This window comes from Dama dama, chromosome 3, assembly GCF_033118175.1.
Source record: "Dama dama isolate Ldn47 chromosome 3, ASM3311817v1, whole genome shotgun sequence".
NCBI lineage: Eukaryota > Metazoa > Chordata > Mammalia > Artiodactyla > Cervidae > Dama > Dama dama.
This window is the reverse complement of record NC_083683.1, coordinates 27,893,882-27,906,340: the sequence shown is the minus strand read 5'-3', so window position 1 is coordinate 27,906,340 and position 12,459 is coordinate 27,893,882. Positions and strand designations below refer to the sequence as shown.

The 12,459-nt window shown below is 35.2% G+C and overlaps 1 protein-coding gene and 1 pseudogene across 1 annotated transcript in view; one reads left to right on the top strand and one right to left on the bottom strand.

Moving 5' to 3' along the window:
- The window catches only part of PTPRQ (protein tyrosine phosphatase receptor type Q), a 237,221-nt gene that overhangs the window by 17,759 nt on the left and 207,003 nt on the right, over positions 1-12,459 (bottom strand). The window contains exons 38-39 of the mRNA XM_061122020.1: positions 10,142-10,232; positions 5,078-5,154 (exon numbers count right to left, since the gene is read on the bottom strand). Of these exons, the coding sequence (XP_060978003.1) occupies positions 5,078-5,154; positions 10,142-10,232 (168 nt within the window). The remainder of the gene's footprint in view (positions 1-5,077; positions 5,155-10,141; positions 10,233-12,459) is intronic.
- On the top strand, positions 3,571-3,670 carry LOC133049257 (U6 spliceosomal RNA; annotated as a pseudogene).

Below are 12,459 nucleotides of genomic sequence, written 5' to 3'. Positions count from 1 at the left end.
TTCCAGGTCGAAAGTCAAGTGTAACAGCATTAAAGGAGAGATGTGTCTGGAGTTGTAGGAACTGCAAGTGGGGACAGTGATAGAAGGTGACGTTGGAGAGAACGAGAGAGGGAGGGCAGCAGTGCTTTAGGCCCTGGAGCAGGTAATTAGAAGAGTTTGGTTTTTGCTCTGGATGATATAGAAAGCCATTGAAAGATTCTGAACATATATAGAGTGTGTTTAATAGTTTCACTCTAATTACTATACAATAAGCTGATAGTGGTATAAAAAGGGAAAGGAAGGAGAGTAGTTAGAATATTGCAACAATCCAACCCAGGAATGCAGTCTGGCTGATAGGAATGGGCATTGTGGTAAATAATAAAATCTGGTGTATTCTGAAGACAGAGCCAAGAGAATTTGCTTATGGATTGGGTACTGGGTATAAGAAAGATAGGAGTCAGTAACGATTCCAAATAAAGATGGGGAAAAAACATCTTCAGGATGAGCATACTTTAAAAAATTTGTTTAATTGAAGTATAGTTGATTTACGATGTTGTGTTTCTGCTGTAAAGCAAAGTGATTCAGTTATACATATATAATACATATTCTTTTTCCTGGTCTTTTCTGTTACAGTTTATTGCAGTTTATGGAAAATCCCTCCCTGTGCTATGCATTAGAGTTTGTTATTTATTAATATAGTACATTGTATCTGCCAATCTCAAAGCTCTAATTTATCCCTCCCCACCCACTTTCCCCTTGCTGCTAAGTCACTTCAGTCGTGTCCGACTCTGTGTGACCCCATAGACGGCAGCCCACCGGGCTCCACCGTCCCTGGGATTCTCCAGGCAAGAACAATGGAGTGAGTTGCCATTTCCTTCTCCATAGGTAACCACAAATTTGTTTTCTATGTCTGTGGGTCTATTTCTGTTTGGTAAATAAGTTCACTTGTATCATATTTTAGGTTACACATGTAAGTAATATCACCTGGTATTTCTCTTTCCGTTTCTGACAAATTTTACTTAGTGTGACAATCTCTAGGCCCATCCATGTAGCTGCAGATATCATTATTTCATTCTTTTTTACGGCCAACACTCTGTGTGGACTTATATTCACACACATATATACCATCTATGTGATATATAAATACACACTCATCACATCTCCTTTATCCATTCCTCTATCAGTGGACAGATTGGTTGCTTCCATGTCTTGGCTATTGTCAATAGTGCTGCTATGAACACTGGGGTGCATTTATCCTTTCAAATTCGAGTTTTCTCCAGATACATGCTCAGGAGTGTGATTTCTGGATCATATGGTAACTCTAATTTTAGTGTCTTAAGGAGGCTCCATACTGTTTTCCACACTGGCTGTACTAATTTACATTTCCACCAACAGTGTAGGTAGGTAGGTAGGTTCCCTTTTCCCCACACCTAGCATAAGCAGGTTTAAAAGGAAAATCAAGAATTCACAATGGACATATTAAACTTGAAATCCCATTTGGATATTCAAGTGGGAATGTCATCAAGGCAATTGGGTATATGAGTTTGGAGTTCACAAAGAAGTCCAAACTAGAGACATAATTTTAAAGTAGTCAGCAAATAGATCTTACTTAAAATCACAAGAATGGTTGAGATCATCAAGGAAATGAGTTTGAAAAGAAGCAGCAAATTGAAGGAATGGGCTCTAGATAATTTCAGTGTTTGGTAGTCAAGGAGGTAAGAGAGAACCAAAGAGGCTTAGATGAAAGAATCAAAGGCGTAGATGGAAAATCAAGAGAATGTTGTCCTAGAAGCCGAATGAAGAAAGTGTCTTAAGGGTGAGGACAATTAAGGGTAATTTATCAATTTATAAAATATTTCTCCTAGTCATCTGCATTTCCCTGTTTCAGGGATCAACATCCTTTGGTACTATAATCTTCTATCAGTGTAGACCAAATCTGATGTTTCTGATATGATTATGGCTCATTTGCATCATAGCCTTTAATCTTCAGTCTAACTATGGTAAAAACTATCCTCAAACTGAAGTAATTTCAGGCATCTTAGGTTGACAGGGGAGATAATTTGGGTTAGCGGGTTGGAGTCTTCCTCTTGTCCCATTACATAATATTCTTGTTTGCTCTCTTGAAAACATTTCTAAACTCACTTGTACAACTATTGGCTATTTACAAGGATGCAGTATGTATTTTCCTCTCTACCTCTCTCCCACAGTCCATCCTTAATCAAAAATTTCCAGCTTCTCATTGAGTCCTAGCTTTAGGAGTATAATTCCCAAGAACAGCCAAGGCCCAAGAGGTAAACATACAGTAATCTAATTACGGATCCTGGCCTGGTGTTTCCTCGCCTCAAAGCACATACTTCAGACCACCTACTAGTATTTCCTTTTCCCTTCTTCAGATTTCACTTTTCCCCCTCATCTAAACACTGCCTATTTTGCTTTCTTCTCTCGCTCTATAGTTCTCCGCCCTTTTCCTCTAGCATCCAAAGAAATAGGAATCTAGAGAATTTGTAGGTGGCCTCTATCTTTGGCTCCCGGATCAAGTGTTCATGAACTTTCACACAGAGGTACCATGGAGGAAAACTAGGGAGTGGGGAGAAACTGAGGTGTCCTTCATTCTGAGAAGTCTTTACTGTTTATGAAGTGAAGACTGCCTAAACTTGGGGATGGAAAAGTGAGAGGCCACTACAGTCCTATGAGTTTATTTCCATCTTCTCCTGACATCCCAGACAAAGGAGATTGCCCTGAAAGTAAAAGCAATAAATATACTGCCCACTTTGATACTGAAACTTGGCTTAATGTCCAGTGCTTTCCATCTGCACCTGCTTGCTATGCAGCTCCGTAAGGATGATACATATCATTACATCTGGGTCATAGCGACTTTGTTGTAAGGTTTATTATATTGCAACATCACTTGACCACAGAAGAAAGTTTATATTCTATATATATTCAGACTTAGTTTATTGTTCATTCTGTATTATCTTCTTCTTATGATTGTCTCCTGAAAACTTATAATATTTAGAGGGAACACTGGGAGTTCATTAATATTCCTTTGTTTATATAATCTATGTGGTTCAGTTATACCTCCTAAAACTGTCTGGTTGCCTTCCTAATCATGTTCATATCCTATACTGTCATCCCATAGCTAGTTGAACCTTTTAGGCTATGGAGGTATTCATTTGTGTCTTACTTATTTGGTAGATAAGACTCACTGTATAATTGTCATTTTGGAGTAATTACTAACCAAAGTAAAATTTTGAATGAATGAATTCTTTTCCCTCTTAACAGAGGCTTGTGGGGAGGGGGACACAGGACAGGTTATGTTTGATGTTGGGGAAAGGATGGAGCAATACATAAGCAGAGCCCCAGTGGGACCAAATGAAATGGCAGGCCTAGGCGAGAAGATGATGGATAAGAAAAAAAATTGTTTAAATGGGAGTATGGGCAGTAAAGGAAGGCTTCAGGTATCTGTACAGTCATAATGAGAACCATGGTTAGCCTTGCTACCTATTAGAGTTGAAGTCCATGGTGAAGATTTAAGGATACACATCTTGTTTTTAAAAAACTGTGTGTGCTTGCTTTGGCAGCACATTCATTGTAAGCGAGTACATACACTAAACTTGGAGAGATACAGAGAAGATTAGCATGGGCGCTGCACAAGAATGACAGGCAAATTCATGAAGTGTTCCATATTTATATTTGATCAAATCATGTATAGAGCTCTTTCTAGAAGAGGTGGCTTATTAACAGGGAAGAAGATTGCTATATTACAGTTGTAAGAATAGCATTAGTTATTTTAGGTTTTCTTTTTCATAATATCGAAGATTCAGCCATCAGTGGGGTATTTTAGAATCTCAGGGACATCAGGATGAAGGATCAGTCATCAGTTTTTTTGTTTTTTTTTTTTCTTTTAACCATAAAACGTCTTCAAAGTTTTTGCCTCAATGTCTCTCCCAGGCCTGCCATCTCATTTGGTCCCACTGGGGCTCTGCTTATGTACTGTTCCATCCTTTCCTTTCCCACCTAGAGAAGAGTTCATTTTCTTAATTCAAACTAGTTAAATATTATGGGTGACACAAGTCACTTGACTTGCCTATTACCTTTTAGAAAAGTTGGTGTTTTGTTAAAATACTGTACTTATTATTAATCTGAATTTGCATTGACTATGTTTAGTGTATTTATACATGGTGAACGCAGTTTCTGAAATTAAGCTTTTTCTTTGCGGTTTTCTAAAAACAAACCCCGACTGTATATTTGAGTAGTTCAGAGAGAGAATCATCTGCCTTAGGGAGGAAGTAGGCAAGTCAGTGCCAAGAGAGGCTGATCTCTAATTATCAGTCATTTTTCAGAAAGGTTTTTTAAATGACTGGATTAAATAATCACAGGAGCAATTCCTCCTCTGAGATTTCATGGCTGTGTCAACCTAAGTGGAGGTCTTGGGTGCATATAAGGTTTCTGTGTACCTAAGATAGTGGTGAGCATTGAGAGATCAAGAGTCATGGAGAAAGGCATCCTTGGAAAACTCTGGTTATGTTCCATTTTCGATCCTGTGTGGCAAGAATTTATTGTCTGTGATGTGCAGCATAGTATATTAAGCCTATCACAGGTCACCCCACATTGGATCACTTAAGATATGTTTATTGAGTGGCTGCAAAAGAGTACACGTTTTCTAAGTAGCGGAGGGTGGAAAGAACATGGCATCACGGTTCCCTTGAAGGACTGAAAATCTTGAAAGGAAGAGCAGGGTGGGTTTTTATATTATATGGACATGACTATCCATTTGACTAATTTTCTTTGAAAAATTGGCTGACCTCATTGTATACAGAGGATCTTCTGACAAACACCAGATACAGTGGAAAGTCCAGGGGATATGTAGTTTGAAGTTGTACATCTGCTGCTTATTAGTGAAATGATTGTTGGGTAAATTGCAATCTCTATTTGGAGCTTCCACTTCCTCATGTATAAAACATGGTGTACCTAATGTTGTAAGGAACTGGTACATTAAATCTAGAGAGGTTGTAATGAATTTCTTGTTTTCAATAGCTGGAAGAGTAACATTATTGTATTTATGTTTTATTAAAAAATATATAAAATAGCAACTTACAGAAACATAGCTGGCATTAATATAATCTGATCCTGGAATACTAGCATCAGCTATCAGCTTCACTCTGTTATTGTTATCTAGAAGGAAAGATAAGATATTAATACTAATTTACTATTTAAATTACCATACTTTTTTCTATAAAATACAAAGAAGTTGGTGATATAACATTCGAGAATTACAGATGGCTATAAAATTTTAAAGTAGAAGTTCCCTCTCATCCATATTTCCATGACCTAAAGACAATGACTGTTAATATGTTCTCATATTTATTTCCAGGATTTTCTATACATAGTCATATAAAATTAACCACAAATGGGGTGCTAGTCCCTCTATTCTGCAAAAGAAAATTATTTAGCCATATCTTTCCATATTCGTGCAAATAACATTATCTATTGGGTTGGCCATAAAGTTTGCTCAAATTTTTCCATAACATGTTATGGAAAAGCCTGAAAAAATACCTTTACCGACCTAATAGTTCATTACTTTAAAAGGCCATATGGTATTTCATTGTATGAATATAACATACTTATTTAGCTCTTCAGGATAATTGAAATTCATATCATTTTGTTATTATAAAATGCTAAACAAATAACTGAAATTTTGCGTTTATGTTGGGGAGTCTGTTTGTAGAATACATTACCAGCAGTAAAATTCCCAAATCATATTGTGCTTCTCAAATTTTGAAAGACTGATGAATTGTTCTCAAATTATATCAGTTCACTCTGAACAAGTGTTTCAACAGTTTGAACAGTTGTTTCTTCTCACTTTTACTGCCATGAGATACTGTTAAACATTTTAATTTATGACCTTCTGAGAGATACCAGTTGATTTATCTTAGTATTTATTTTGATTGCCTTAACTATGAGTGAGGTTGAGCTTCTTTGCTTGTGTATTGGCCATTTTAAACATCTTTTCTATAATTGCCTTTTCATATTATACTATTTTTTATTTTAAAAATATTTTATACTAAAAATATTACATGTATTGAAATTTTTTGGTTTGTCATTTGTCTTTGAGTCACTCAGCTTATCTGTTAGCTATCTTGCCATACATAAAATTTATATACATTGTAATCAAAGTTCTCATTTTTCACTGTGGCTTTCTGGGTGATACATACAAAAGTCTTTGTCACACCAATATTCTTATCTTCACAGATTCATTCATAGTATCCGCCAGAGCTTTAATAGGTTTTATTGCTTTTGTTTTAAATATTTTGACTTTTGATCTATTGGGCTTCTTTTTTTTGGAGACAGAATGAGGGAAAATCTATGTTTTGTTGTTTGTTGCCATTTAGAACAATAAATAATGCATCCTTACCCCCTTATTCAAAATACCACTTTATCATACGCTAGTTTTCTCTGTGTTTAGGTCTGTTTCTGGAGCTCTTTCTTTAAATTAGATGCCTATTCTTTCTTTCACACCAAACTTTGAATTACTGTTATTCACACTGTTTTACAGTCTAGCAAAATTAGACAACCCTTTACCCATTATTCTTCTTCAAAGAAAAGTATCAAAAATTATTTTTCCCTGAGAATTTTTGCCAAATTGGTATTACAGTTGAAATGTCCAGTGCTAATTTTCACTAAACAAGGAAATGATACAAAGTCATCTATTACTAAATTCTTTTGAAGTTTTAAAACTAATCTTCCTGGGAAGGCACTGAGTAGGGAGCAAAAATGGGTAAGTGGGTTTGAGTGGGAGCTCCAGATGCTGTCTATCTGCCATTTATGGCCTGGGGTGGATTGTTTCACTTCTCTGCTTGTTTGTTACCTCAGCTATAACATACAGGTATAATATTTATTTTGTAGAATCCTCTGAGGAAAACATATGAAAGTTTACAAAACGTATAGCTCTGTATGGAACACAGAACATATTCTCAAGTTCTTAAAATTAAGCACATGTTCTATGTTAAATGACTTTGCTGTATCATTAAGTATAATGACTCAACCAATGTGTTTGAATCTAAAGAAGGGGGATCATTCAAGCAGATTACGTGAACCATTTCTGTCCCAAAGATTTTGAATTTGGTATGATGTGCCAATTTTAATGACGTCGTGGCCAGTCATGTAACTAAGAAAGGGAAGCCAGCAGGTTTCTGTTCACTCAATATCTGAGTGAACTATCCGAGTCAACTGAACTGAGTCAACAGCAAGCTAAACTTTTCTTCATGGTGTTGGAACACTTCTCAAGGTCATAGTGTACTGTCAAACAGAGACTTGGAAATCTCTTCTGCACACATTTGCTGCTAATTCTAGTATCTTAAAGCCCTGTAAGCTAATATGTTCTAAAATGCACTGTGATATTTGAAATCCTTCTTTCTACATTACTCAGGGGAAACAATGAATCTCACTTAGCTGGCTCACGCTAAAATTCAGACTCTACTAAAATGAATTCATTCTCTATGGGAGGAAAAAACATTTCTTCAGCTTTATGGCTTCTCTGAAAACACAATAGGAGAATATATTAGTTTAAATATTGCATCTTCTATGTGTATGTGTGTGTGACGGTGGGAGGGAGCTGGGAGCATGTGGGTCTGTTTGTCCGTATGAGCAGATGTGAGTTTACAGCTTGTAAACCCCATACAGCTTGTCTTCCAACCCAGATTAGGGAAGTTGGTTTGTTATCTCCAGACCATAGACCCTAAGGGCCTGTAACTAAATTTTAGTCACCCAGAAACTTAGAGGCTTTTAAAAATAAGCAATTTACTGATTACTAACAATCATAAGAACTAATATTGATTGAGAGCTTCCTGTGTTCTATATTGGGCAAAGTGATTTACATGATTATTTTATCTAATCCTCAAAGTTGTGCGGTTGACATTACTAAATAATGTCCAATAACTAAAGTAGTTGTTAGGTAAACAGAAATGCAACCCAGGAAGTTTGATTAGAGCCCACGTTTTTAGTCATTTTACTATATAGCAGGTAGTATGTACTAGTTGAATTAATAAATTCTTAATAAAATTATTGAAAAGTATAAAATTATGCTTAATAAAACTATTTCTTATAGAACCTCCAGTTCTTTAAGAGGACAGTTAAGAAAAAACTTTACCCCAAAATCCATTAAAGGATATTGGATGTGGATGTAGTATATTATTTAAAAAATTACTAAGTTTTCTGTACTGAAATCAAGAAAAAACAGAAAACAATTGGATATTATCCATTTGACTCTAGCAAAGGTGGAAAAAAAGTATGCAATGCTTGTGATATTCCCAAACATCCTTGATTTACAGTTATTTATTGTCTTATGCATCACTAGTTATTTTTGTCTTAGCCTCAGATATTGGGATTGTCTTACTCCTCAGTTCTCCTTATTTTAGGGATGTTTATTTAGTTATATTCTTCTTATGCTGTTAGTGCGAGCAAGCTCGCACTGTATGACTTGAATGGCCATTATGTGAACCCAGAAAATAATGCACTGAAATCTTAATAACAACAGATCAAAATGTTACATATAAAAAATCTCACACATCAAATTTTTATATATTTAAAGTCAGATATGCTTCAATCTTTGGAAATAAGCTAGATATGTTTAATTTACTTATATATAATGATATACAGTGATATACATTACTTCAGCCACATACATTATTATAAATAAATATTAAATATTCCATAGTAACTGTCCTTCAATCAGACTGTAGTATTTATTTTCACAGAATTTCATTAAGCATGAAGCAGAGAATCTTAAGGAAATTTAGATATGGATGAATATAAAAACCTGAGACTTTCCATATCTCTTAAACTTAGGATGTATCCCACCCAGCTTAACTCTCTGAAAGGAAAAACAAAAGGACTTATTAAGAAAGATCATGCCAGAGGAATTTAGAGATGTAATACTAACATTCCTTATTTCCTACAAAGATGCCTTGTTTGTCAACTTACACTTAAAGTCATTTACCTATGATTTGTTTTGTTCCGGGAAGGATTTTAGGTGATTAAAGCTATTTGTATTTTCATCCTTTTCTAATTCTTGGGAATTAACAGATTCCATTAGGTTACTGACTTCTAGATCATGTTTCCCTAAATTTGTTTACTTCATGCCTCAGTTATCCTCTAGTTCTAGAATAACACAATATGGTACTTTTTTGGGGGGGAGGGGGCTATTCATATCCTTATGATTTTACCTTCTGTGATTACATATTTATCAAAGTCTGTGTCTTTCTAGACAGAAGAGTTCAATTTTTATATGTATGGAATTTCCCCCAATACAGTTTTGAAAAGGCATAGAACATAGAAAAATATATATACACTAACTCTAAAATTAGGACTATTTTACAGCTCTAGACTTTGAAATAATATTGACATTTCAGAACTTAACATATCACTTTTTAATTTCATGATGTAAAAATGTATTGAATCAGAATATACTTAGTAGGATAATATGTTGAAAAATACAGCAAACACAGCCACCATTTAAAGAGGATTGCCATGTTTTTTCTTTCACATTACTGCTAATTCTTACATCAATAATATGGTTTCTTTTTTCCATGTCAGTATACACATTCATTTTAATGACATTTAAGGACATAATAACAGTGTAGCATATACCATGGTTTCTTACTGATTGAAAAATGTTGACTGTGGTAAAGCACAAGCCTGCCTCCCTTGCAAAAACCAACCCTGGTGATCACACATTACTCTGATCTTCCACAAATATTTTGCAATGCACTTTTTTATATTCCTTTACAAAGCACCATGCTCTTAAGCAAAGTAATGCGCACAGTTACACGTGAACTTTCTCTTTTCATTTGAGAACTAGGTCTATAGGAAGATATTAGAGAGGTTTGTTCCTGGGGTTAAATTACAAAGCTCAGAAAGTACTAGGGCTACAGTTTCTTACACCTGCATGAATAGACCTTGTGTGAACAAGCTGAAACTCATGTACATTAACTTTAGTCAATATTAACAAAGCCAAAGAGATACAATTTATAAGTTGCTAATAAAATGCATTATTCTAATTCAATTAATGTGTAATACATATTTAAGAAGAATGCTAAAGTGCATTTTGCACTCATCTGAAAAGCTGTCAGTATCTAAAACCAGAAATAGTATGTGCACATACATGGTTTTATGTTGGGAAAGCGGTTTTTTGCTCTGTTCCAAGGCAGATCAGCGTCAGTTGAAGAAAGATCCTGAAGAAATTTTGGTAATTCCTGTGGATTGAAGTCATTGCAAAGTTTAGATTTATTTCAGAGGTCAACACGAAGTTCCACTTGGTAAAAGACTATTCTAAGTCCTTTTATTTTTAAAACGAAAACACTTCTCATAACTGCAGAAGCAGGGTCAAGTTAACAGTAAAGAACTTACATGAATTTACGCTGAAAACATCCTGAATAGCACTGGTCCTTTGGGCTCCTGCTTTCTGTGGCATAGTTTCTTTGTCCTCTGTGAAGCTCTGAGGTGCAGCAACCATGCTAGCAAGTCCCTTTCATACTTTACTGATGGTTTCATCAAATAGTCCCTGTGTATTATTTAATATCTCAACATCTACTTAGTAGGGGAAGGGAACTGGTGATTTATTTTTTGTTTTTTCTCCTTGGGCAGTGTGATTTCATGCCTATTAATTGGTACAACATTGGTCAATTTGAGAAGATGCCAAAGGTCAATTCCTGTTCTCAGTGGGCATTGTTAAGTCCATAGCAGAATGCAGAGGTGGGATTAAGAAATATCAGACACTGAGGGAGTGTCAGAGATCTGCTACTGATATTTTGGTGGAAAATCATGATATCCATTGATCATTTAAAAAAGCTGTGCAAGGAAATAGGTTATTTTATCAAGCTGATGATTTACATTTATGAAATTTATAGTTTTCCGTATCAGAAATGTCTCTCAATTTACCAGATTCCCTTAAAAGTGCTAAAACTGTGGGGTTTGCAATTTTTCAGCATTATTAAAAATTATTTTTTTAATTGGATAATTTTCCCTTCTCCCTTATTTTTCCTCTGAGAATTCTGGACAGCCTTTTGCATGTATGTATGTGTCAGATAGGAAGGGCAAGGTTAAGCATCTGAATTCTGGTCTTCTGGCACCAGAAGCTTCGAAAAAATTTTTAACCAAATGAGGAATCCTGGAACAGCTTCCTTGTGTCAGGCTTTGGGAGTATATATCAGCATATTTATATGAGACAAACAGAGGGGAAAAGAAAGGTGAATTGGAATCACCTTCTATTCTGTGTTTACAGAAGTTTCCATTTATAGGTTGAAATGACTCTGGCCTTGATAATCAATACTCAGTTACCAGACCGATTGTTTGGTTAGTAATATTACACTCAATAGCCTTCTTATCAGGGCACATGGGGCCTCAACCAGCCCTCCTAGATACTTAGCTCTTTCTCCTACTGTTTCTGATTCTCAGTGGATCACAGCTGAGTGAGACTGTTTTGCATCCTTATGCTTTCTCATTCTTCTTTCTCTCTAGAATACCTTTCCCCCTTTCTCTACTCAGACTTCTGCTCTGTCCTAAAGTTCATCTGGCCGGTCACTTTTTAGTAAAGGCTTTTCTGATTGCTCTCCAGACAGAGTTGAGCTCACTACTTCCTGTGTATCTCTATCATGACACTGTATTTGTGATTTCTTAGACATGCCTGCAGTTCTTATCATAAATAGGAACTTCGTTACGGTAGAAATCATCATTATAATAACAAATGCTTATTGTGCCAGCCACATTACACATCATTCAATCAGTTTAGTATTCACAGCTCAGTAAGACAGATACAGATGGAGGTCACTGAAGAACAGAGTTTCAGTAATTTGCCCAAGGTCACTTAGCTATAAAATGCTGAATTGACATATATCAGTGCCTAGTGCAAGTAAGAGCTTATTGATATTTAAAGTGTAAGTGAATATGACCTGAGTACAAAGTTTATCAAATATATGCATCAAAGATGCATGTTTATTAAAACAGTTTTGCTTTAAAAATTGACACAGCAGTAGAATTAAAAGCAATTTTAAAAAGCCATGTCCTTACATATTTACATATATTTACTTAGTATATACACACAACATATATATATATGTATAAAACCCAAGTACTTAAAACCATGATCTCCAAAATAGTTAAACTAGAAACCTTCTCAGTATATGTGAAAATGTTATTGCTAATAAAACTTTTCAGATACTCAGTCATGTATAATGGAACTATATTTGCTATATTCTAATGAAACTACCCTTTGGTTCCTGAAAAATTGAAAGTTCTTGCTGAATAAATGCTAAGAAGAGTTTTATGGTATCAATGATTTTGTGAAGTCCAGATGAATATTTAAGAAGCATAACCAAAAAGCTGTAGGAAATTCCATTAATCTTCTCACATTTTTGTTGTTGTTCCCTGAGAGACTGAAATATTACAATCCTGAATTATCCAAGCCAATTGTTTGAGTCTTTG